Here is a 24,931-nt window from a genome sequence, read left to right on the forward strand (position 1 = left end):
ATCCAGAGTGGTCTCTCAAACATGTTGAATTGCTAATGGAAATCAACATATCAGAAATCCAACCGGCCTGCTCCTCTTTCCTGAGGACATCCTTTGAGGGCTGGACAACATGGTTACAAAGACAAGTACATCTCAGAGGTAGAATAAGAAGAGATTTAACTGGAATGCTAGGGACAGTATTGAGAGTTTTAAATGGAATTGATTGTGAAATACTGATGATCAAGCTGGCCACTGCAACAAGTGATTGAACAAAACTAAAACAGCCCCTACAGTCATCTTTATTGGCACTAGGAACTAGCCAGTGGCAGGTTTCAAAGGTATTACTGAAATAGGAAAAATCCAGGGACCAAGACCACAAATTAATGATAGATGCACTTAGTATGGTTCAAGATAATGTGTCTTTAGCTTTTAGTTGTATACAAGTCTCGGGACTTCTGTTGGTCAGAGTGACCCCGAGATGCGTTAGAAAGTCTCATTTCCCAGCCTGGCAGTCGAATAAGGAGTCAGGATTTTTCTATTCTCATTCTCAAGGTTGTTTATTATTTCTTATCTATAACATTCTTTCTCCGACCCATCGCAGGTCTGTCTGGCAGGTTGGGTTGAGACACACTGACCGCCCACAGGGCGGTGTTATCTTTTTATACTAAAAATTACATGTACATTATTTACAATAACTTCCCAATACCTATCACCAATGTTAGACAGTGAGTTTCTACCTTAAACCAATCCAAAAGTGCCACCATCACAGCAGAAGATGGAGGCCAAGAAGAATAAGGAGGAAGACTGGACACACCCAGATTCCTCCATCTTGCCTCCTGAACCCCCATTCAAAAACCCCAAAAATCTATTTTTCACCTTGTGATAAACTATTATTCTACTTAAACTCTCTTGACTTGTAATTCTTCATATAAAGTTGGTAATTGTTTTTTCCAAGGGCTAAAATTGAAGGCACAGGTGTTTTTGACTCCGTGCCAAGGTCTCCGAGCCCCCTATCAGGGTCTCGAGTCCTCCAGGGCAGTCAGAGGAATTTCCTGGGTTCCAACATACAAGCACAGTTATGGATGCAGGCAGCAGCAACTTTAATCATACAAGAAGGGGGTGAAGGCAATTTTCCAGCTGAAATTTGAAAGGTTATTTGGGACAATGCGATTGATTTTGAAAGAAAATTCCAATCTTGGTGGACTATGGTAAATTTCACCTATGATCCTATTTCTAATGTTGCCACTGCCTTTGTGCTTACTATACATAATGCCACTGTTTATGTTATCCACCCCATCATTGCACTAGGACTAAACCATGAAAGAATGGTGCTCTCTCTCTCAGAACATAGGGCATGGGCATGAATGGTGAATGAGAAGTGGCAAACGGTAAACTTAGAATCTTGTGTTACCCGGGAACAACTAGGGTTCATTTGTGAAAGCAATACTATTGATGCTCAAGATGTGTGTCTTGACACTGAGCAAGGTATTTGGCACTTTGAGATTAATCCAGTCACTAGTCAGAAAACAGTGCTCGTATATATTTGTAGAGACTGTTTATGTTTAAGGACTGGTTGTGCTTTTGCAGAAATAGATAACAAAAGTGTAACATTGCCTAGTAGAAATCATTCTAATTTTTGTATTTGCAATTTTGTTAAGATTGTTTGGTGTGATTTTTCATATTTGGCACCAGTGACATCCCACTAGCTCATCAGATCCAATTATTACAATGTATCACAGGCTATCACCTACTTCTAGTGGAATGAACCTTACGTTGGTAAGGCAATTAATTAAACACCAAGACCTAATTGAAATTTTGAAGACCATCCAGAAAAATTGAGAGAAAACTCTAATTACTTTCCATCATGATACGAAGGAGATAAGCAGAGTTCTGCAAAGAATAAAACAAAATGCAGATCATCACTGGTGGGATGCAATCTTTGGATGGTTGCCAACTGAACCTGGGATTTTTAATATGTTGTGTCATCCCACTGTAGTTTTGTTGATATTAATTGCTGTGAGTTTAGGGTTATATTTTATAGTACTTATTTTGAATTGGAGAATGCTACAGCAAGTGGCAGTGTTAACCTCCTTGGCAAATGAACGTGGTAAAGCATTAAGGGATACATATTATCATAGAGATTTGTACTAAGTAAAAGAATCTACTGATTTTCTAGAAAAGGGGGGACCAAGACATGAGGGGATTAGAAATTAATGTAGAGCAGAAATTAATTTCAGATTTGGATGTACTGTTTTAACTTGTTTAGTCTGTAACTTGCTGTGCTCGCAAAGGCTTGCAGAGACAGACAAAAGAATGCAAGCCTCTGATAAAGAAATCTGTGGTTGTTACAGCCTGGTCAGAGAGAGAAAGCCAGATAAACTTTCCCAGGCATCATTCTGGGAAAAGCTGTGAGAAGCTCAGAGAAAAGAATGAAAACAATCTGCAGCTGATGTTTTGAACAGTTGAAAAAATTCTACCCCAAACAAGGTGAAAGGAATGTGAGCTTCCAAGCTCAAGGGAGATAAGAGGGGCCCCACCAACCTTGAAACTAAGACCAGACCAAAACTGAGGTTGGATGCAGTATCCGTGGATCTCTGGGCTTATATGAGTCCAAACCCGGCTCACTCAGGACCCAAGCCTACACAGAACCGCATGAACGAGATAAAAGATGAGAGGCGCTCCCTGCCACGTGGGTCAAAGTGTCCAGTTTATTCGTGTGGGACAGGTCACTCTGGCGCAGGCGACCACCTAGGCAGCAAAGAGAGCGTGCCTCACCTGCGGTGAGGTTTTATGCCCCAGGTGGTAGGAGCGGGGAAAGAGGACCACGGTCAATGGGATAACACTGGGGAGGGGCAAAGGGAGGGACCACTCATGGGACAGACCACCAGGGATACAGAGACCAGGGGTGTGAGGAAGGAACCATGTGAGGGGGAATATACCATCCACGTGACCCAATAACATTTTTTCCCAACACGCAGTGCAACCAACTAAATATCTAGTGCAATACAACAGTTGGACTTGCCTGCACCAGGGAAGACGTACAGAATGACTGCCAGAGAGCTCTGCTGCCAGAGAGCTCTGCACAGGCTCAGAAGGAGTGATAAGCTTACTTTAATGCAAAGCCGGGTCTAGGAAATGAATATGCATGGACCTATTGCAAAACTCGATGCATATGCAACAAGTTAAGGGATAAGAGTGTCTGAATTCTCGGCAGGGTGTGCATGCCTTTGTGGAGCTATCGCACATGTGCCCAGCGCTGAATTAAATACCTACCTACTTTACAACTTTTACGAGTTGTGGAGTTTTTTCCGCTAAGCAGGTTCTGCCCCCACGCATTGCATCATTCTCGATGCCTGTCCCAGGGTGACATTATGATGCTTGTATCCCCAATTGTCTGTTCTGCTTATGCTGGATATTATATTCTGCGCCATCAAGACTGGCTCTGAGAGCGAAGGCAGGGAGAAGAAGAAGCACGGATGTAAGACTGAATTCAGGCAGGCTGTTCGGGTCCAATCCGGCTAGCTATGGACCCTAGCCCTCACAATCTTACATAGGACAAAAGCGAAAGATGAAAGGTGCTCTTCTCCTCTCAGGAACAAAGTCCTATTTCATTCCTTAATAGGAGTCACGAGGTGGTCCAGGTGACTTCCCAGGTGGAAAAGAGAGAGATGCTTCATGGCGGGAGAATTTTAAGCTTGGGGAAATGGAGGTTGGAGGAAGAGGACCACAGCCAATGGGATACAGGTGAGGAAGGGGTGTGGGGAGGAGTAAACCTGTAACAAGCCATCACCAGCGGGGCTTTTAGGGGAGGGAAAGACCATGTGATATAAGAGGGGAATCCCATGAGGATACAAACATACTTATCAGTGCAATAATACAGAATCCAGCGCAAAACAACTAAATAACTACTTAGTGCAAACAACACATGGAGTTTTGTTATCAGCAGGCTCTCACACCTCCACAAGGAAATTCTTCCAGAACCGGTTGGGGGGAGGGGCTGTGTGGATTTGCTTTCTGGGGGGGGGGGGGGGGGCTTTTGGAGGTTTTCTCCCAAATTTGCCCTAATCCAGGACAAATGTTGGCACTCAACATGTGGCGAGAGAGAGTGGAATAAAACCTGTTCTAATTGTACTTTGGTTGCAATTATGCTGTGTTGGGATAAAGCAGTTAGTAGTCATGTTGTTTGAATTCATAATGTCTCTTGGGGTGGAGGCTTGCACGTGTTTCTGGTCCCTAGTTTTTTTTGAGGTCTTAATATCTCTATGGTCCCTAGGTTTATTTTCTTATCCAGAAATAGCTTCGGTATTGTCCCTAATACATAGTTTTTGCCGTAGAGGGGCACTGACTAGAATTGCTATCAGGCTGAGCTTGGTGGTAATGACTTGTAGGAAGTTTATAAAGGTGCTGGAATCTGTTCCAGGTATGTATGGTTCATTGTTATGGTTATGCACCCAGTTTGTTAGAGGAGGAGCAGGGAATGAGGCTTTTCAGCCTTTGCTTTCCTTCTTCTCCTCTGAATCTGTTACATGTCTTCTTTAAAATGTTGTTTCCCCTGAATGTTAGAGAGACCATCTTCCTGGTGTTTAATCTGGTAAGCTTCCTCTATAGTCTACAACTTCTCTAGAAAGAGGGCTGAGATTTCTAGAGGGGCTGATGAGACCCCTGACCCAGGAGTAGACCCAGGTGTAGAAAATCCTGAGTGACGTGGGAAATGGGAAGATATGGGCCAAATCCTGAAGTAATTTCCTGACCCTGTAGTCTGGGACTTTCCATGTGAACAAATTGAGAACCCAGGTGAGGTGGGGAAATACCTGAAAGAGAAGTGCCATGATGACCCTAAAGAGAAAAAGATCATTGCAGTAAGCTGGGCCCCGGCATATGCTTATCGCACACTGCTAGATACTGTAGGGCAGCAGACAGAGGAAGGGAGGCAGGGAGATAAATCAACAGCTACCCCAGTCACTCAGGCTGCAGCCAACACCACAGTTAGTATAAACAATCTGCAGATGGTGTTTTTTCACTTTGTTTTCCTGTTCTTATATAGGACAATGTGTGAGAAAGATGTTTTTTATTAACTAGCCAGTCAAACGGAAAGTATCAAATCGGTCTATAAAAACAGAAGAATCCTTTGTAATAAAGCCTTCTTTTCTCCTCTTGCAATTGGATCTCTTGTCTTTTCTTGTGTCATTCTTGGCTCAAGGGTGAAAGATCACAGGTTCTGGTATCTAACGCAGAAGTTCCCCAAATGGGAAGAGAAGGTACTCCCCATGAGCTGAGCTGTGGTTCTTCCTGAGTGATTGCGGAGAAAACATGAGAGGATGTGATGGAAAATCTGCTTCTCTGGCACAACAGGTGCGTGAATTGAAGGAAGGCAAGACTCAGAGAGGAAGTTCCACCAAAAGGAAAGCAGCTCCAGTGGCCCGTAACCAAACTGCCATATATGATGATGATGACGATATTTTTGATCCCCTTGAAGGAACCTCCAAAACATATACCCAGGGAAAGAAGGATAACCAGGCTTAGAGGGGCCCTGCATCTGGCCAGGTAGAGGCTAGGGAAAACTGTGTTTTTTTGGACTTTGCGGATTTGTTGGCCTGGCATAAGGGGTCTCCCCCCTGCCCCAGCCCTCAGAGCAGGCTTAGCCCCTGAACAAGGCAGTCCTATCCAGATAACTCAGTCCCTCTTGGAGACAGAGTGCCCAAATATGCAAGCCGCTCACAGCCGCTGGCTACCTTAAGCAAGCTTAGTGGATTTCAGCTCTTTAGTGATTATCAGCTCTCTTAGGATTTCAGCTCTTACTTGCTAAGGTGCTGGAGGGCTAGGGAGAGAAGCAGACGAGAGAGAGGAGAAGGAGAGGTCCTGGTGGTTCCACAGTGATGGGCTTATTGAGGGGTCTGTGAAGGGTTAAAAACAACGGCTCTTCTTTTGCCGAATGGGCTAAAGCAGCCCCTTTTTATAGGGTAGAGAGGGATCCCAACTTGTCCAATAGTAGGGGTTAGAGGAAAGTGACCTATGGGGTTACAGAGATAAGCTAGGGTTTGAGAGGCAGAAGACAGGAGCTTATTTTGCTATCTCATCATGACTCAGCAATTCCTACTGTTAAGTCTCAGCCCTCCATGGGGTCTTAGACAATTCTATGGAGTCTGGTACACTGGCACATCTGAACCACAAGAATATAAAGCTTTGGTCAATACTGGTGCGCAATGCACATTAATCCCATTGAGACATGGGGACAGAATCTGTTTCTATTGCTGGCGTGACAGGAGTTCATAGGTTTTGACTTTGGTGGAAGCTGATGTGAGCCTGACTGGAAATGAGTAGAAGAAACACCCTATTGTGACTGGCCCACAGGCCCCATTCATTTTGGGCATAGACTTCCTCCAAAGTGGGTATTTCAAAGACCCAAAAACACTCAGGTGAGCCTTTGGGATAGCGGCTGTGGAGACAGAGGGCGTCCAGCAATTGATCACCTTGTCTGGACTATCAGAGAACCCATCTGCAGTGGGACTTCTGAAGGGAGAAGTGTGACCATGTTCACAGGGGTCTTAGGTCAAGGGAAGAGATGAGGATCTGACTCCATGTTTCAGAAGGCTTGATTTATTACTTTATGATATATATTACATTAAAGCTATACTAAAAGAATAGAAGAAAGGATTTAATCAGAAGGCTAGCTAAGAATAGAATAGGAAAGAATGATAACAAAGGCTTGCAGCTCGGACTCTCTGTCTGAGCCAGCTGGGCTGTGATTGGCCATTAATTAGAAACAACCAACATGGGCCAATCAAAGATCCATCTGTTGCATTCCACAGCAGCAGATAATCAATGTTTACATTTTGTTCCTGAGGCCTCTCAGCTTCTCAGGAGAAAAAATCCTAAGGAAAGGATTTTTCATAAAATATGTCTGTGACATATCACCCTTTATATTTTAGTTAAATTAAAAAGAAAAGTGTTTTTAATTTCGTCTGCTGTAGCCATGCAGAGGAAAGAACAAACACTTGACAGGTTATCTGTTGCCAATCAAAACCTCAATCAAGTGCTGATGTGGAATGATCAGGGAAATTCTTCACTTGTAGAGCATAAAATTCTATCATATCACTAAAACAATCTTACAATATAAGAAAATGCAAAAATAATGCAAAGAAAGTTCATTGCTTCAAGTCCAAAAAGGTGAGTTTCAGGAGAAAGTCCATGGACTGAAGATGTTCCTCTTTGACATCTCTGAAAATCTCTTTTGGTCCTGAAACAGGCTTGCAGAATCCTGAAACAACAAATTGCTAAAGAAAAATCATCAATGATTATCAAAACTCCATTGACAGTCATTGAAATAAACAGGGCTAGGAGACTTCTTCTCCTTTTTAATGCCTTTATTAAAAGTGATCAGCTCAGGATTGGGCAGCTCGGCAGGGCTGCAGTCCTCGTCGCGTCTCTCAGGGCGACTCAGAGGAGGAGGATATGAGCAGCTCTGTCCACTAGGGGCAGAGCCGGGGGATCCAGTCCTCGTGGGAGCCTTTAGGGCGTGATGTCCCCATCAGATGTTGTCCTTTGAGCTTCTCAGCTGCCTGGTCCCGGCGTTGGGACGACTCTCTGCTCAGGGCGAGAGGGGCTCCACATCTCTGCAGGCTCAGCACTTGGCTCCTCATGTCCAGACACCACTTTAGTCTCTCAATTCTTATTTGGCTCGTTGTTTTTGGGGTTTTCTCGTTGCATTTTGGAGTCGAGGTCTCAAAGCATGCTGGTGGTGGAGTCACTTTGCATAACCCCCCCCACCCTCTCAGGTGTCTTCCTTATGTTGGAAGAGCGCACTGCCTCGGGGAAGGGCCATCCACCCCACCCAGCCAGGCCTTTTACTAATACAAAAGAGGAGATAAGCTTCAACGACCCGGTATTACAATAACAAAGCACTAAGAACTCTGGCAGAGACAGATCTGGCTGCGTCCCTGTAACTCTTTTTCACAAAAAAAAATATTAACCGAATTTTTGTTCATAACAGTCATCAAACAATTTTCAGAAAATTTCTGGAATGTCTTGGCCACAGCCCTTTATTGAACCACTTGGGCTGAGGCTAATTTTTGGCTCTTCAATGCTTTTGAGCTGCTACTAGCTCTTTCAACTCTTTTTTTTTTTTTTTTTTTTTTTTCCAGAAAGAGCGGCAGCAGCAGAGGAGCCTCTGAGGGGGCTGTGGCCCTCTTGGAAGGATCAGGAACCCCAGACCTGGCCCACAGAATGGTGGCCCAGGTCCTGACGGGGGAAGCAAAGCCCCGAAACCTAACAGCTGGCCGGGCGGTGGCCCCAGACCAGGGAACCCAGCCAAACGGCCCAGACCTGGCCCACGAGGCGGGCTCTGTGTTCTCACAACCCGGCACCCTGCTGCCAATGCCTGGGCAGCACCAGTGACCAAACGCTTCCCTCTCCCTGGACTACCGGTACAGACCAGCACTTGGGGAAGAGAAGCTTTCCCAAGAATCGTTATCTCGGATCTGGGGATGTTTTGTCCTCACAGCAAGCGAGCGATGGTTGCTTACTGCTGTTTCCCTTGCCTCTGCACGGGGAGGCGGCCACGCCCATGGGGCTGGTCGGGGCGGCCCCGCGAGCCCAGGAGGCGGCGCCACGGGGACTGGTGCCACCCGCAGGGCTGGCTGGGGCGGGGTCCACGGAGCCAGCTCAGATTCCCCCCTGAGGGCAACGAGGGGGGGTAAAAAGCAGGTCCGTTTGAGCATGCTCCAAAGGCGCAGAAAAAACTTTTCCTCGGTTGTGGGCAAAGCCTCGCTGCCCCGCTACGATTCAGGGGGGCTCGGAACCCTCAGCTCGTGTTCCTGGACAGGGTCCTCTCCTGCGGGGGCCGGCAGGAAGGGAGCTTGACCTCTGCAGTTGGCAATCCACTGAAATGAAGCTGCTTTCCGTTTCAAAACTGGGAAGAGAGTTCTGAAGGATAGATAAATCCGAGGAGATCCAAAACCTTGGGAATAAATCTCTCTAATAATGAATTCCATGCATTCCCATACGTATGAATCAACGGCATAGAGCACATTCGTGAAAAATCCATGGAACTTTGCCCATCTGAAAAACTCATAGAAATGTCTCTTCACCATAGGAACTCTGTCCTAATGACACCATTTTTGTCAAAGGATAATAAGTTTCTCCTCTGAGGGGGAGAATGGAACCTCTGCCTCTGTAGGTACCCTCTGCCGCATCCCAGCCCACATTGTGCGAAGGGCAGAATTTTCAGGAAGGGAAGAGTTAACAGTACCTTGTGACAGTGTCCTTTGGGCTTCAGCAGGCTGCTCTAGGCTGCAAAGGTTTAGGTTTCTGGACATCTTATCTGGGAAACTTTTGAAAAGATCCTCTTTGTGGTCAGGCTTGGCTGTGAACTCTGTCCAAACTCAGGATCTTCAGTTCTTCAGCTCCTGGCTAGAATCCACTTCTATGGCCACTTGTGAGGTGACCATCAATGCCACACACTTGGGGTTTACCCAGTAGAGCAATGCTCCTCTGGGGTGTCACCAAGTGATGAGTTCTTCAGTCACTCAGAGTCACCATCTGTGACCATGTTCACAGGGGTCTTAGGATGAGGGAAGAGACGAGGATCTGACTCCATGTTTCAGAAGGCTTGATTTATTATTTTATGATATATATTACATTAAAACAATACTAAAAGAATAGAAGAAAAGATTTCATCTCAGAAGGCTAGCTAAGAATAGAATAGGAAAGAAAGAATGATACCAAAGGCTTCTGACTTGGACTCTCTGTCCGAGCCAGCTGACTGTGATTGGCCATTAATTAGAAACAACCAACATGGGCCAATCAAAGATCCATCTGTTGCATTCCACAGCAGCAGATAATCAATGCTTACATTTTGCTCCTGAGGCCTCTCAGCTTCTCAGGAGGAAAAATCCAAAGGAAAGGATTTTTCATAAAATATGTCTGTGACAGAAAAGAGCAATGAGCACCAATTGCGACACGGACAGTATAGAACAACTCGAGATGCTGTGATTCCCATCCATAAGATGATCCGAGAGCTGGAGAGACAAGGGGTGGTCAGCAAAACCCACTCACCCTTCAACAGCCCCATTTGGCCTCTGCGTAAATCTGAAGGAGAACGGAGATTGATGGTGGACTACCGTGTATTGTAAGAGCAGGTGACCCCTTGTCTGGGAAGAATAGTGCATCTGACTCCATGATATCAGAAGGCTACTTATTTACTTTATTATACTATATTATTCTATACTATATTACACTACATCTAAACTGAAACTGCACAAGCAGTCAACTGAACTAAATCTTGTGACTGTCTCGTGACTGACAGTCTGGACACGTGCTTGGCCCTCATAGGCCACGGAAACAAAACACCATCACTTTGGGTAAACAATCTCCATGTTGCATTCTACTTTGGCACAACACAGGAGCAGCAAATGGGATAAGAATTTTTTTGATCATTCTTTTCTCTGCTTCTCTCACCACTTCTCTCAGGTTCAGAGAATGTGAATCCCACAACCGTGCACTGAATGAAGTGACTCCACCACTGAGCACTGCTGTGCCAGACATGTTAGAGCTCCAGTATGAGCTGGAGTCCAAGGCAGCAAAGTGGTATGCCACTATCAATATTGCCAGTGCAATTTTTCTCCATTCCTTTGGCAGCAGAATGCCAGCCCCAGTTTGCTTTCACATGGAGGGGAGTGCAGTATACCTGGAACAGATTGCCCCAGGGATGGAAGCACAGTCCTACCATCTGCCATGGACTGATCCAGATGGTACTAGAAAAGGGTGAAGCGCCAGAACATCTGCAGTACATCGATGACATCATTGTGTGGGCAAACACATCAGCAGAAGTGTGTGAGAAAGGAGAGAAAATCATCCAAATCCTCCTGGAAGCTGGTTTTGTCAGCAAAAGGAGCAAAATTAAAGGACCAGCTCTTGAGATCCAGTTCCTAGGAGTAAAGTGGCAAGATGGACAGCGTCAGATTCCTATGGATGTCATCCATCAACAAGATCACAGCAACATCTCCACCAACCAATAAGAAGGAAACAAAAGCTTTCCTATGTGCCATAGGCTTTTGTAGAATGCACATTCCTGAGTACAGTCAGACTGTGAGCCCTCTTTACCTGGTCACCTGCAAGAAGAATGATTTCCAGCGGGGCCCTGAACAGCAACCAGCTATTGCCCAGATCAAGCGGGAGATTGCTCATGCAGTCGCCCTTGACCCAGTCAGGACTTGACCAGATGTGAAGAACCTGCTCTACTCTGCAGCTGGGAGCCATGGTTTGTCCTTGAGCCTTTGTCAGAAGGTGCCTGGTAAGACTTGAGGCCGACTACTAGGATTTTGGAGTTGAAGCTACGGAGGGTCTGAAGCCAACTACACTCCCACAAGAGAAGGAAATCTTGGCTGCCTATGAAGGAGTCCAAGCTGCCTCAGAGGTGACTGGGACAGAAGCACAACTCCTCCTGCCACCCTGACTACCGGTGCTGGGGTGGATGTTCAAAGGCAAGGTTCCCACCACCCACCATGCCACCAGTGCTACATGGAGCAAGTGGATTGCTCTCATCACACAGTGCGCCCATATTGGTAAACTGGATCACCCTGGGATTCTGGATATATTTACAAATTGGCCCAAAGGTGAAAATTTTGGTGACACAGATGAAGAGCAAGAAAAAGTGGCATGGGCTGAAGAAGCTCCACCATACAACCAACTGCCAGCAGGGGAAACACGCTATGCTCTTTTCACTGACAGTTCCTGTTGCATGGTAGGGATGAATTGGAAGTGGAAAGCAGCCATATGGAGCCCCACACAAAAGATCGTGGAGGCTACTGAAGGAGAAGGTGAATCAAGTCAACTTGCAGAACTCAAAGCCGTTCAACTGGCCCTGGACATTGCAGAAAGAGAGAAATGGCCAAAGCTCTACCTCTACACTAATTCATGGATGGTAGTCAATGCTCTGTGGGGATGGTTGGAGAGGTGGAAAGAGGCTAACTGGCAGCATGGAGGAAAACTGATTTGGGCTGCTGAAGAGTGGAAAGACGTTTCTACCAGGGTGGGGATGCTACCGGTGAAAGTCCGCCGCATAGAAGCCCATGTCCCCAAGAGTAAGGCTAATGAGGAGCACCACAACAATAAGCAGGTAGATCAGGCTGCAAAGACAGAGGTGTCAAAGATAGACTTAAATTGGGATAACAAGGGAGAGTTATTCCTAGCTAAATGGGCCCATGATGCCTCAGGCCATCATGGTAGGGATGCCACCTATAAGTGGGCACAAGACTGAGGGGTGGGTTTCACCATGGACAGTATTTCTCAGGTTATCCATGATTGTGAGACATGTGCTGCCATCAAACAGGCCAAGTGAGAGAAGCCCCTATGGTATGGTGGGCGGTGGTCCAAGTACAAGTATCGGGAGGCCTGGCAGATTGACTACATCACACTGCCCCAGACACACCAGGGCAAGCGCTATGTGCTGACCATGGTGGAAGCCACCACTGGATGGTTGGAAACCTACCCTGTGTCTCATGCCACTGCCCGGAACACCATCCTTGGCCTTGAAAAGCAGGTCCTTTGGAGGCATGGTACCCCTGAGAGGATTGACTCAGACAACGGGACTCATTTCAAGAACAGCCTTATCAACACCTGGGCTAGGGAACACGGCATTGAGGGGGTGTACTATATCCCCTACCATGCACCAGCTGGGGGCAAAGTGGAGAGGTACAGTGGACTGTTAAAAACCCAGTTGAAAGCATTGGGTGGGGGATCTTTCAAAAATTTGGCACAGCATTTAGCAAAGGCCACCTGGTTAGTTAATACCCGAGGTTCTACCAACGGAGCAGGTCCTGCCCGGTCTGAGTCCCTGAATATAGTAGACAGAGATAAAGTCCCAGTGGTACATGTCAGAGGTTTGTTAGGGAAGACCATGTGGATGAATTCTGCCTCGAGTACAGACAAATCCATTTGTGGGGTTATCTTTGCTCAGGGACCAGGTTGCACATGGTGGATAATGCAGAGAGATGGAACAACATGTTGTGTACCTCAGGAAGATCTGATTGTGGGGTGAGACTCATATGCAAATATCACTGTTTGTTGGATGTGACTGCTATTGTATGTACATTAAATCACACAGACATTAAACAGAAGGAAATGGTTAAGTGCCGAAGGTCGGAGCAAGTGAAAGATGGAGTTTTGAGTGAGTAAAATAAAAATGGGGAATCCTACAGCTCTCTAGTCTGGGGCCTGGGGATTCAGTTGTCTGGGTGTGGGGATGCGACACACAGGCAGCAGCCTTTCCCAAATTTGCCCTAAACCAGGACAATGTCTCAGCATCCAGACCCTTGAGATCACCCCATGTTATGTTTTCACTTCTTCCCTTTTAAGGGTGTCCTGGTTTAGGGCAAATTAGGGAGGAAACCTCCAAAAGGGCCCCCCCAGAAAGAAAACTCATACGTCCCCTCCCCCCAACTGGTTTGGAAAGAATTTCTTCAGCGAGAAGTGGAAAAAACCTGTTTATTTAACAGGCAAAGCACTCCCCAGCACAAAAAATTAACCATACCAGATAACAAAACTCATTTGCCACGCTGAAGAGATGACAAATTCAGAAAGTCTTTCCTGTGGATGGCGGCTCTGTTATCAGTCCCTCTGGCACTGGAAAAGGCTGCTGCCCAGAGTCGGCCCTGGTGGGCTACAAAGTGCAAGCTCTCAGTGTTTCCCCAGGTCCCAGTCCGGAGCAGGTTTGAACAGTTCCAAGAAAAGGGAAAGACAAATGGTCCAGGGAACTTCTCTGCCTCAGCTTGCTAAACTAACTAAAAGACAATGGAGCGCCATGTTCTGCCCTGTCCATGTCCAGACACCACAGTGGAGTTCTGTGTTCCAGCAGACTGAGGAGGAGTGAGTGCAGTCCCTGATAACAAAACTCCATGCTTCTTCTTCTTCCTGCCTTTGCTCTCAGAGCCAGTCTTGAAGGCACAGAATATAAATATCCAGCATCAACAGAACAGTCTATTGGGGATACAAGCATCATAATGTCACCCTAAGACAGAGGGGTTGGCCAGCTTCAACTTGATCATCTCCTGAGCAGGATTCTGTTGGGCATCCTTCCAGCTCATAGCACTGTTTGACAGCTTTAGCTGGTACCCACAATGCACTTGTAGGGGATAGAACACAAGCATATTGTTGACCCCATGATAATAAATCAGCAGGTTCATGCCAGATGGTTGTATCAGGAAGCTGTCTATATAATAGCTTAGGATGTTGCAGCCTATCTTTAGAGCTTTTAAAGAGACGTTCTGCAGCTGTATGAGCAAAAGGGTCATTATGGGCTTCCTGGGGTGACTTTATGCTGCTGAATTGTATCCCCATTTGTCAGTTTAGCCCAGAAATAAGTTTTGTACCTTTAAAACTAGATCTGAGAATGAAGGGGGAGAGAAGAAGTAGTGGTGGAATGTCTGAGGCAGCTGTATTCAATCACATAGTAATAAGAGCTTCAGCATTCTTTCTCACAGACTGTTTTGTCTGCAGCACCGACAGTGGGAGAGAGCTCTCCTTTGCATTTTAGTTCATTTTTTTAGCTAGCTGAGGCACAGACATTCCCCGGACTGTGGCTTTTCTTTTTCTTGGAGTTGTTCAAACCTGCTCTGGACTGAAAACCCAGAAAAACACCGGGAGCGCACACCTGTGGCCCACCAGGGCCCGGGACTCAGCATTTCCCAGCGGAGGAGTGACTGATAAGAGACTGACTGAGCTGAGCTACACCCTATGGCAAGGACTTTCTGAGTTTGCCATCTCTTCAGAATAGCAAGAGGCTTTATTGTTTAATATTATTAATTTTTTATGCTTGTGAATACTTTACTTGTTAAATAAACAGGTTTTTTTCCACTTTTCTCCAAGGAAATCTTTCCCCATCCAATTGGGGGAGGCGCATAGCGACAGAATTGGATTGATAAGCAGGGGGCCATTATCATTGTGAATTTCCTGTGGCTGACCCATTGTCGCAAATGCACAGTGACAACCAACATTTTCTGCAGATTCACCTGTATGTGCAGTGGAGACTAAAAAGCCTGAAAAAAAGTCAATAGAACATTGAGCAAATTTCTTCTGGCCAGAGGACGGAATGTGCGTAACATCAGTTTGCCATAATTAACAGGCTGTAAGCCATCTATGTACTACCCCAGCAGGCACATTAGGAGAAGAAACATACTGGCAGTCAGGACAAGCGCTAACAATCATGCACACCCGGGACACTGAAATACCATAATCTTTAGACAAAGCAGCAATATTTTGATGAAAAAAAGGCATGAGATTCTTAGGCAGCTGTAAATGTCTGATTAGATATGACTAATCATCAAGCTGTCAGCACTGGCCTTCCCTTCTTTTAGGGAACCTGGTAAGTTAGAATGGGAGTGAATATGTGTGACAAAAAAAAGTTTAGGACAAGAATGAATGAGAGATAGTAACGCAACAAGTAACAGGGTTATGTCATCAGTATTTACAAAGTGCAGAGAAATGTCAGGCATTTGCAGAAGTATTCCAGTAACATGCGCACTACCTGCTATGAGATTAAAAGATAAGTTATGAAAAAGGTTAAACACCTCCACTGCAACTCTGAGTTCAATTACTTGTGCCAAGCCAATTTGTGTAACAGCATGATCCTTCCACTCAACTCCATCATACCAAGTCACGGCAGCTTTTTGAGTTTTTCCTGATCCATCTATAAACGCTGTTACAGTATTTGGAATTGGGGCTGAGGCAACAAAGGAGTTAACACTTAGTGGAAGAGAGTTTAGAGCCTGAAGGAGTTTGTGAGATGGTAAATGATATTATATTTTCCCTCAGAAATCAGCAAAAGAAACAGCACACCTACTGAGACTTGAAGTAAAGAATCAAATTCATGCCTATGTATAGGAATGCCAATGATATCAGGATCTTGCCCTAGTATTTGACGGGCACGTTGTCTATCTCTGGTAACAGCATCTAGGCACATTTCTAAATGAGTGGTTATTGTTTGCTTAGAAGTATGGGGAAGGAATATCCATTCTAAAATATAAACATCTTACACATCTGTGTATTGAAGTGGAGGGAGAAGACCCATCTTTCCTTGATCAGCATCGACTCCATTTATTCACTCAATCAGTCACTTTTTATAACCGTGTTAATTAAGTTCATTCATATTGCAAACCCGAGCTCACAATAGGTCAGAGATAACACACCAACTCCTCCTTATGTTTCCAATACCAAGATTTGGGTTCTCAAAACTTATTTTTGCTTTCCAAAACAGCCAAAGATAGAATATCTACTTGTTATGAGAAAGCTGCCTGAGAACACTGGTATGCAAAGTTCTCAAGGCCTTCATGTTTGTCACTTTTACTTGTAATTAAAAACAACCGGAGAACTTCTACTGTTTACAGAAACAGGCTGTGAGAACCTGTCCCCCACAGCTGCCTTCCAAGCCATTTCTGAAAAAATCTCCAACATCTGTGGACACAATTCACATAAAACAGTCACCCCAACACATGCCAAACCTTATACCCTCATTGCCAACTTACTACCAAAACTAATATATATTCTAACTCTACAAACACATACATATATACATACATATATATCTATATATACATAAATGCAGTATACAGCTATACACAGACAATGGCAGTGACATTCAGCAAACAGTGATAGTTATATATGGTTCTCACCCAACAATCATATCTTCCTGAGGTACACAACATGTTGTTCCGTCTCTCTGCATTATCCACTAAGTACAATTTGTCCCTGAGCAAAGACAACCCCATGGATGAGTTTGTCTGTACTCGAGGCAGAATTGATCCAAACAGTCTTCCCTAACAAACCTCTGATATGTACCACTGGGACTTTGTCCCCTGTATGCAGGGGCTCAGATTGGGCAGGACCTACTCGGTTGGTGGAGCCTTAGGTGTTAACTAATCAGGTGGCCTTTGCTAGATGCTGTGCCCAATTTTTGAAAGATCCCCCACCCAATGCTTTCAACTGGGTTTTTAACAGTCCACTGTTCCTCTCCACTTTGCCGGCTGCTGGTGCATGGTAGGGGATATGGTATACCCACTCAATGCCATGTTCCCTAGCCCAGGTGTTGATAAGACTGTTCTTGAAATGAGTCCTATTGCCTGACTCAGTCGTCTCAGGGGTACCATGCTTCCAAAGGACCTGCTTTTCAAGGCCCAGGATGGTGTTACAGGCAGTAGCACGAGGCACAGTGTAGGTCTTCAACCATCCCATGGTGGCATCTACCATTGTGAGCACGTAGCGCTTACCCTGGCATGTCTGGGGCAGTGTGATGTAGTCAATCTGCCAGGCCTCTCCATACTTATATTTGGACCACTGCCCACCATACCATAGGGGCTTCACTCGCTTGGCCTGCTTGATGGCAGCACACGTCTCACAGTCATGGATAACCTGAGAAAGGGGTTAAATCCACTCCTTGGTCTCGTGCCCACTTATAGGTAGCATCTCTACCCTTATGACCTGAGGCATCATGAGCCCATTTAGCTAGGAACAACTCCCTCTTGTGTTGCCAATCTAAGTCTATCTTTGAGACCTCTATCTTTGCAGCCTGATCTACCTAGTTGTTATTTTAGTGCTCCTCATTAGCCTTACTCTTGGGGACATGGGCATCTACATGGCAGACTTTCACAAATAGTTTCTCTACCCTGGTAGCAATGTCTTTCCACTCATCAGCAGCACAAATTAGTTTTCCCCTATGCTGCCAATTGGCCTTTTTCCACTTCTCCAGCCATCCCCACAGAGCATTGACTACCATCCATGAGTTAGTGTAGAGGTAGAGCTTTGGCCATTTCTCTCTTTCTGCAATGTCCAGGGCCAGTTGAATGGCTTTGACTTCTGCAAGTTGACTTGATTCACCTTCCCCTTCAGTAGTTTCTGTGACCTGTCGTGTTGGGCCCCATACAGCTGCTATCCACTTTTGTTTCATTCCTACAATGTGACAAGAATCATCAGTGAAAAGAGTGTATCCTGTTTCTGCTGCTGACAGTTGGTTGTATGGTGGAGCTTCTTCAGATCGTGTCACTTGCTCTTGCTCCTCTTTGTCCACAAGACCCCACTTTTTACCTTCAGGCTAATTTGTAATTATCTCCAAACTCCCAGGATGATTCAGTTTTCCAAAACAGGTGTGTTGTGTGATAAGAGCAATCTACTTGATCCATGTAGCACTGGTGGCATGGTGGGTGGAGGGAACCTTGCCTTTGAACATCCACCCCAGCACCAGTAGTAAGGGTGGCAGGAAGAGTTGTGCTTCTGTTCCAATCACCTCTGAGGCAGCTTGGACTCCTTCATAGGGAGCCAAGATTTCCTTCTCCTGTGGGAGTGTAGTTGGCTTCAGACCCTCCGTAGCTTCAACTCCAAAATCCTAGTAGTCGGCCTCAAGTCTCACCAGGCACCTTCTGACAAAGGCTCAAGGACAAACCATGGCTCCCAGCTGCAGAGTAGAGCAGGTTCTTCACATCTGGTCAAGTCCTGACTGGGTCAAGGGTGACTGCATGAGCGATCTCCTGCTTGATCTGGCAAAGGATTGTTGCTGTTCAGGACTCCACTGGAAAGTGTTCATCTTGCAGGTAACGAGGTAAAGAGGACTCACAATCTGACTGTACTCAGGAATGTGCATTCTACAAAAGGCTATGGTGCCTAGGAAAGCTTTTGTTTCCTTCTTGCTTGTTGGTGGAGACGTTGCTGTGATCTTGTTGATGGATGACATCCATAGGAATCTGACGCTGTCCATCTTGCCACTTTACTCCTAGGAACTGGATCTCAAGAGCTGGTCCTTTAATTTTGCTCCTTTTGCTGACAAAACCAGCTTCCAGGAGGATTTGGATGATTTTCTCTCCTTTCTCACACACTTCTGATGTTTTTGCCCACACAATGATGTCATCGATGTACTGCAGATGTTCTGGCGCTTCACCCTTTTCTAGTACCATCTGGATCAGTCCATGGCAGATGCTAGGACTGTGCTTCCATCCCTGGGGCAATCTGTTCCAGGTATACTGCACTCCTCTCCACGTGAAGGCAAACTGCGGCCGGCATTCTGCTGCCAAAGGAATGAGGAAAAATTGCATTGGCAATATTGATAGTGGCATACCACTTCGCTGCCTTGGACTCCAGCTCATACTGGAGCTCTAACATGTTTTGCCGTGCAGCAGTTCATTCAAGGCACAATAGTCCACAGTCAATCTCCATACTTCTTCAGATTTACGCACAGGCCAAATGGGACTCTTGAAGGTTGAGTGGGTTTTGCTGACCACCGCTTGGCTCTCAAGCTCACAGATCATCTTATGGATGGGAATCACAGCATCTCGAATTGTTCTGTACAGTCGGCAGTGCACTGCTGAAGTGGCAGTTGGTAACTGTTGCTCTTCCCCCTTCAGAAGTCCCACTGCAGATGGGTTCTCTGATAGTCCAGACAAGGTGATCAATTGCTGGACGCCCTCTGTCTCCACAGCTGCTATCCCAAACTCCCACCTGAGTCCTTTTGGGTCTTTGAAATACCCACTTTGGAGGAAGTCTATATCTAAAATGCATGGGGCCTCTGGACCAGTCACAATAGGGTGTTTTTTCTACTCATTTCCAGTCAGGCTCACACAAGCTTCCACCAAAGTAAAATCCTGTGATCCCCTGTCATGCCAGCAATAGAAACAGATTCTGTCCTCACATGTCTTGATGAGATTAACATGCACTGCGCATCAGTGTTGACCAAGGCCTCACATTTTTGTGGTTCAGATGTGCCAGGCCAACGAATCCACACAGTCCAAAAAACATGATTTTCCGTAGCCTCTATGTCGCTAGAGGCAGGCCCCCTCTAAGCCTGGTTATCTTTCTTTCCCTGGGTATATGTTTTGGAGGTTCCTTCAAGGGGATTGGAAATGTCATCAGCATCATACCTGGCAGTTCAGCTACAGACAACTGGAGCTGCTTCCTTTCTGGTGGAATTTCCTCTCTGAGTCTTGCCTTCCTTCATTTCACATACCTGTTTTGACAGAGTAGCAGTGGGTCTTCCATCCCATCTTCTCATGTTTTCTCCACAATAATGCAAGAAGAGACACAGTTCAGCTTTGTGGGATGTACCTTCTCTCCCTATCTGGGGGATGTCTGTATTTGGTACCAGAACCTGTGATCTGTACTGCTGAGATTTGGAGAAGGCCCTCTTTATTCTCCTCCCTGAGTTTCTTGTGATTCTCCATCTTCTAATTTCTGGAGATGTGTTTCCACAGCTGCGATTCTTTCATGTATTGGGCCATGTACAGTATCTGCATATGCTCAGAGCTTCTTCGCCATATCAAACATGGTCTCATCCATGTCATCCCGCTTCATTATTGCTAAAACAGAAGCATATTCTTGTGGCCCAAGTCATACAAGTTTTCACCATATCATGGATGTACATGGTACCAAGTCTGGATTCCTAGCTGTTAGGTCATCTGAGAAGACAATATCTGCCACCACCCTTTCTCTCAAGCATTGAATGCCTTGTTCTATGGTCGTCCACTGAGTTTGCTGCATATAGTGATCATCTGCACAAAGATGTCTTTGTGCTGCACTTCCCAAGATTCATGCCCAGAGACTCTGAGGGTTAGACCCCCTCATCATTCCTTGGTCAGTAACTGGATCATGTGGCAGGGATCTCAAATACCTTGCTTCAGTACCATACAGAATTTTAGCCTCGTCTGTAGCGTCTTAAAGATGGACTAACCAACTAATTATAGATTCATCAAGTTGTTGAGTGCAATCCTTTCTTAGGCTACAAGTGCAATCCTTTCCTAGGCTACGAAGGTGCTTCAGGGAAAAGGACTTAATATTGGCTTCTGATCTTGTGTCAGTTGCTGGAGCTGGCTTTGAGGGTCCTTCCCCTGGATCATCATTGTCCGCTGGTCAGTCGGTTTTGGTTTTGTGATTCTTTCCCATGGGAGCAACTGCCAGTGACTTAGGCTCACTGTCTGGTTTAGCTACAACCTGAGTAACTGGGGTGTTAGCTGCAGCCTGAGTGACTGGGGTAGCTGTTGATTGATCTCCCTGCTCCCCTTCCTCTGTCTGCTGCCCTACAGTATCTAGCAGTGCGTGATAAGCATATGCCAGGGCCCAGTTTATTGCAATGAGCTTTTTCTCATTAGAATTATCATGACACTTCTCTTTCAGCTATTTCCTCACCTCATCTGGGGTCTGTATTTGTTCACATGCATAGCCCCAGGCTATAGGGTCAGAAAATTACTTCAGGGTTTGGCCCATGTCCTCGTATTCAGCACACCACTCAGTATTTTCCATGCCTGGGTCTACTCTTGGGTCAGGGGTCTCATCAGCTCTTCTGGACATTCCAGCCTTCACTCTAGACACACTGCAGACCATATAGAGGAAGCTTACCAGATAAAATACAAGGAAAGTGGTCTCTTTAATATTCAGGGGAAAATGAACATTTTCATGAAGACGTAGCAGATTCAGAGGAGAAGAAGCCATGCAGGCACAGGGCGGGGCTTTCCTCTGAAAAGGGATGGAGTGATTAAAAGAGAGCTCTTGAGATCGAAAGGAACAGAAGCAGACAAGCAGGGGTGGAGCACATCTCTTAGGGCATGGCATGGCAGTTTGTGCTGCAGGGCAAGCAGGCAGGGTTGCAGATTTCCTCCTGCTAGTGGGGTTTTTAGTTTGTTGTTTGTTGAGTTTCTGTTCCTTGGTTGGTTTTTTTGTTAGTAATGTTTTTTACATGATCAAAAACTGCAGTTAGTAAAAGTGTATGTAGCCAAATAGAACCCTCCAAAAAGGATGTATCTGTCCAGACACCTTCCTGTACGGAGTGTTTGAGCTTATCAGTGGTACCAGGGGGCGTCGCAGAAGAAGCCTGCCTGCGATGTGAACAGGTGAATGATTTTTCACTGGTGGCCGAGCTTAGGGAGGATGTTGAAAGACTAAGGAGTATTAGGGAAAGTGAAAGGGAAATGGATTGGTGGAGTTCCACCCTTCCATCCTTGAGGGAGGCCCACCAGGAGTCAGAGGACTCCCATGCTTCCCACTGTCACACAATAGGACACCTGGTGGATGAAGGGGAGTGGAAATGGGTTCCTACTTGGGGAGGTAATAAAAATTCCTCCTGATCCCCATCACCTACTCAGGTGCCATTTCACAACAGGTATGAACCCTTGGATCTAGAGAGTCAGCCAGATGATGTAGAAGAAAATTATCTGCCCAGTGGGCCTCCCAATTATGCTTCATCTGTCAGACGGATCACCACCTCTAACATTAAAAAGAAAAGGGTAGTCGTATGTGGATGTGACAGCCTGGTCAGATAGCGAGAAAACCAGATAAGTTTTGTCATGGCAGACTTGTGAGACTTTTATGGAGTTGTAGAGAAATTATGATAAATTGTTATTATGAAAAACCTGCAGGTGATGTTTTCCTACTCTGTTTTCCTGTTTTTCTCAAAGACTGTTTATAAGAAAAATGTTTTTGTAAATAGCCAATCAGGTGAAATGTATCAAAACAGTCTATAAAAAAGGAGTGTTTTTCATATAAAAGCTACTGCTGTGCAAACCAGCCTTCTGGGGGGTCTGTGTCATTTCTTACTGTCCGAGGGTGATGCTTGTACCCCCAGTCGTGTCTTCTGTTCATGCTGGAAATTATGTTCTGTGCCTTCAAGACTGGCTCTGAAGAGCAAAGTTTTGTTTTGTTTTGTAATCAGCCTGCTCACTCCCCCAACGGTTGGCAGGACACAGAAATGGGGGCAGTCCATAGGGCAGCTTTTGCTTTTTGCTTTGCTTTTGCTTTGCTCTTGCTCCTGCTTTGCTCTTGTTTTTGCTTCTGCTCATTAATTAGTTTAGCTAAGCAGTCTGATTTTTTCCTGGACTGTTTTTCTTTCCTTTTCTTGGAACCACTAGAACCTGCTCCAGACTGGGACCTGGGAAACACTGAGAGTTTGCACTTTGTGGCCTCCAGCAGCCATTCCCAGTGCGGAGGGACCAATAACAGAGCCACCACTCCCAGGAGAGAATTTCTGAATTTGTCATCTTTTTCAGAGCAGTGAAAGAGTGTTGTCATCCGGTATTGTTCATTTTGTGAGCTCGGGGGTGCGGGGTGCTTTGTCTGTTAAATAAATAGGTTCTTTCCACTTCTCTCTGAGGAATCCTTCCTGAACTGGTTGAGGGGAGGGGTCATGTGGGTTTGCTTTCTGGAGGGGCCCCCTTTGGAGGTTTTTGCCCAAATTTGCCCTAAACCAGGACACTTGCACAATAGCAACAGTCATAGTGGGTGACTCCCTTCTGAGGGGAACAAAGGGGCCCATATGTCGACTGGACCCATCCCACGGGGAGGTCTACTGCCTCCCTGGGGTTCAGGTATGGGATATTCCTGAGAGACAATCATTATTGGTGACTCCAGATGAGACGCTCTGCCTGATCTCCCCTGAATCTGAGGGGTTTTTGGATCTTCACACCAGCACTGGGACTTTCCTGGAGAAGACCACAGACCCTTGTATCAGTCTGGGACACAGGTACCACCCCATTTGATAATAGGCATTCTTTTGGGAATCCTGCCTGTATAAGATGTGTCGATCTTCCAGCACAGTGGGTGGGTTGATATTCCAGAATTTGGTGTTTGACTTGAGTTTATCAATTGATATTTGTTTTGTATTTGTATCTGTATTGTAATATTTTGCGTCTACTATTCGGAGATGGGTAGTGGACAATCTAAAGGGGACGTTCTGAAAAAATTCCCACTTGGTTGCATTATGCAACATTGCAGAAAGATTGTCAGTCCCCCTGGGGGAACATCTACCAGGGAAAATTTGATTAAGTATCAGTGATGGCCATTATACAAACTAGACTCTGGAGAAAAATGGCAACAAAATGCAACCTTGGACTATAATACATTGTTGCAGTTAATGTTTTTAAGACAAGAACTGAAGTAGGATGAGGTTATGTATGATGATATGTTTTTCACTTTGTGGAATCATCCGAAATGGCACAAAGATTGTGGCTTGAATCCAGCCCTCTCAGACATTTTTGTGCTGGCTCTTGGAAAGGAGAATCAAGGTAAATATTTAAAATGTTGTTCTATATGCAGCATAGGACAAATTTGTTCTAAACATCTCCCTGATAAGGAGTATGATTTAGATCTTCTGGTCAGTCCTAACTTCAAGTTGGATGGATGAACAGGCACTCAGGCTGCCAAGACTCATGAGGGAACTGGCACATAAAGAGGCAGATTTAGGACATCTAGAATAGAAGACAGAGAGGATAGCGAGGCTGTATCAAGGAGCAGAGTAGAAGATAGAGGAGGTAGAGAGGATATATTGAGGAGCAGAGGGTTTTAGTCCGATTACAGGGAGAATTAGAGCTAAACACAGAGATGTGATAGTAGCTCCTCTGTCAGGGGGTAGGTATGGATGGTCCAATCACAGTAAAAGTGCCATTTTCAGTAGCAGACCTTAATAATTAGAAGTTGATTGTTGTGGTGTGTATTTTTGATTGGAATTCAGTCCTAATAGTCAGTTTTATAAACCTCCCTCCCTATTTTGTATTGTTATGGCATATTTTATTACCAATGGATTGTTCCTTCCCCCCTGTGTTGCTGGTTTTGCCCTAGTTGTCCATCTCCCCAAAGACCTGTCCTTTTGTTCCCAGTTCCTCCTCCCATTGAATGTCAATCCCTTCCCATGCCTGCCCCTTTCTCTAGAAACTTCCCTCTCAATTTTGTATCCTTCGAGGCCCCATTGGTTTGTTTAAGTTGTTCTCCTCCCCTGTAATCCCGTATTGGTTTAAACATTGCATCCCCCACTTTGTGTTCCACCCCCAGTTTCTCCCAGCTGGTTAAAGATTGTATCCTCCCCTGGGACCTCCCCCGTATATAAGTTGATGTATGCCTTTGTTCAGTGTCTTTCTCTCCCTGATCCTCCTGGGAATAAACACCTTTGGAAAACATATAGAAGACCTCTCCCTGTTCCTTGTTCCTACCCTCGAGG

General features: G+C 45.5%; 1 protein-coding gene across 1 annotated transcript in view; it reads left to right on the forward strand.

The window, feature by feature from the left end:
* LOC141726916 (protein FAM219A-like) overlaps positions 1 to 23,047 on the forward strand; it is a 398,243-nt gene extending 375,196 nt beyond the window's left edge. Inside the window, exons 4-5 of the mRNA XM_074532006.1 lie at positions 3,602 to 3,723; positions 22,851 to 23,047. Coding sequence (XP_074388107.1) covers positions 3,602 to 3,723; positions 22,851 to 22,996 — 268 coding nt within the window. The 3' untranslated portion in view covers positions 22,997 to 23,047. The remainder of the gene's footprint in view (positions 1 to 3,601; positions 3,724 to 22,850) is intronic.
* Positions 23,048 to 24,931: the final 1,884 nt, after the last annotated feature.

This window comes from Zonotrichia albicollis, chromosome W, assembly GCF_047830755.1.
Source record: "Zonotrichia albicollis isolate bZonAlb1 chromosome W, bZonAlb1.hap1, whole genome shotgun sequence".
In the NCBI taxonomy this organism is placed as follows: Eukaryota; Metazoa; Chordata; class Aves; order Passeriformes; family Passerellidae; genus Zonotrichia; species Zonotrichia albicollis.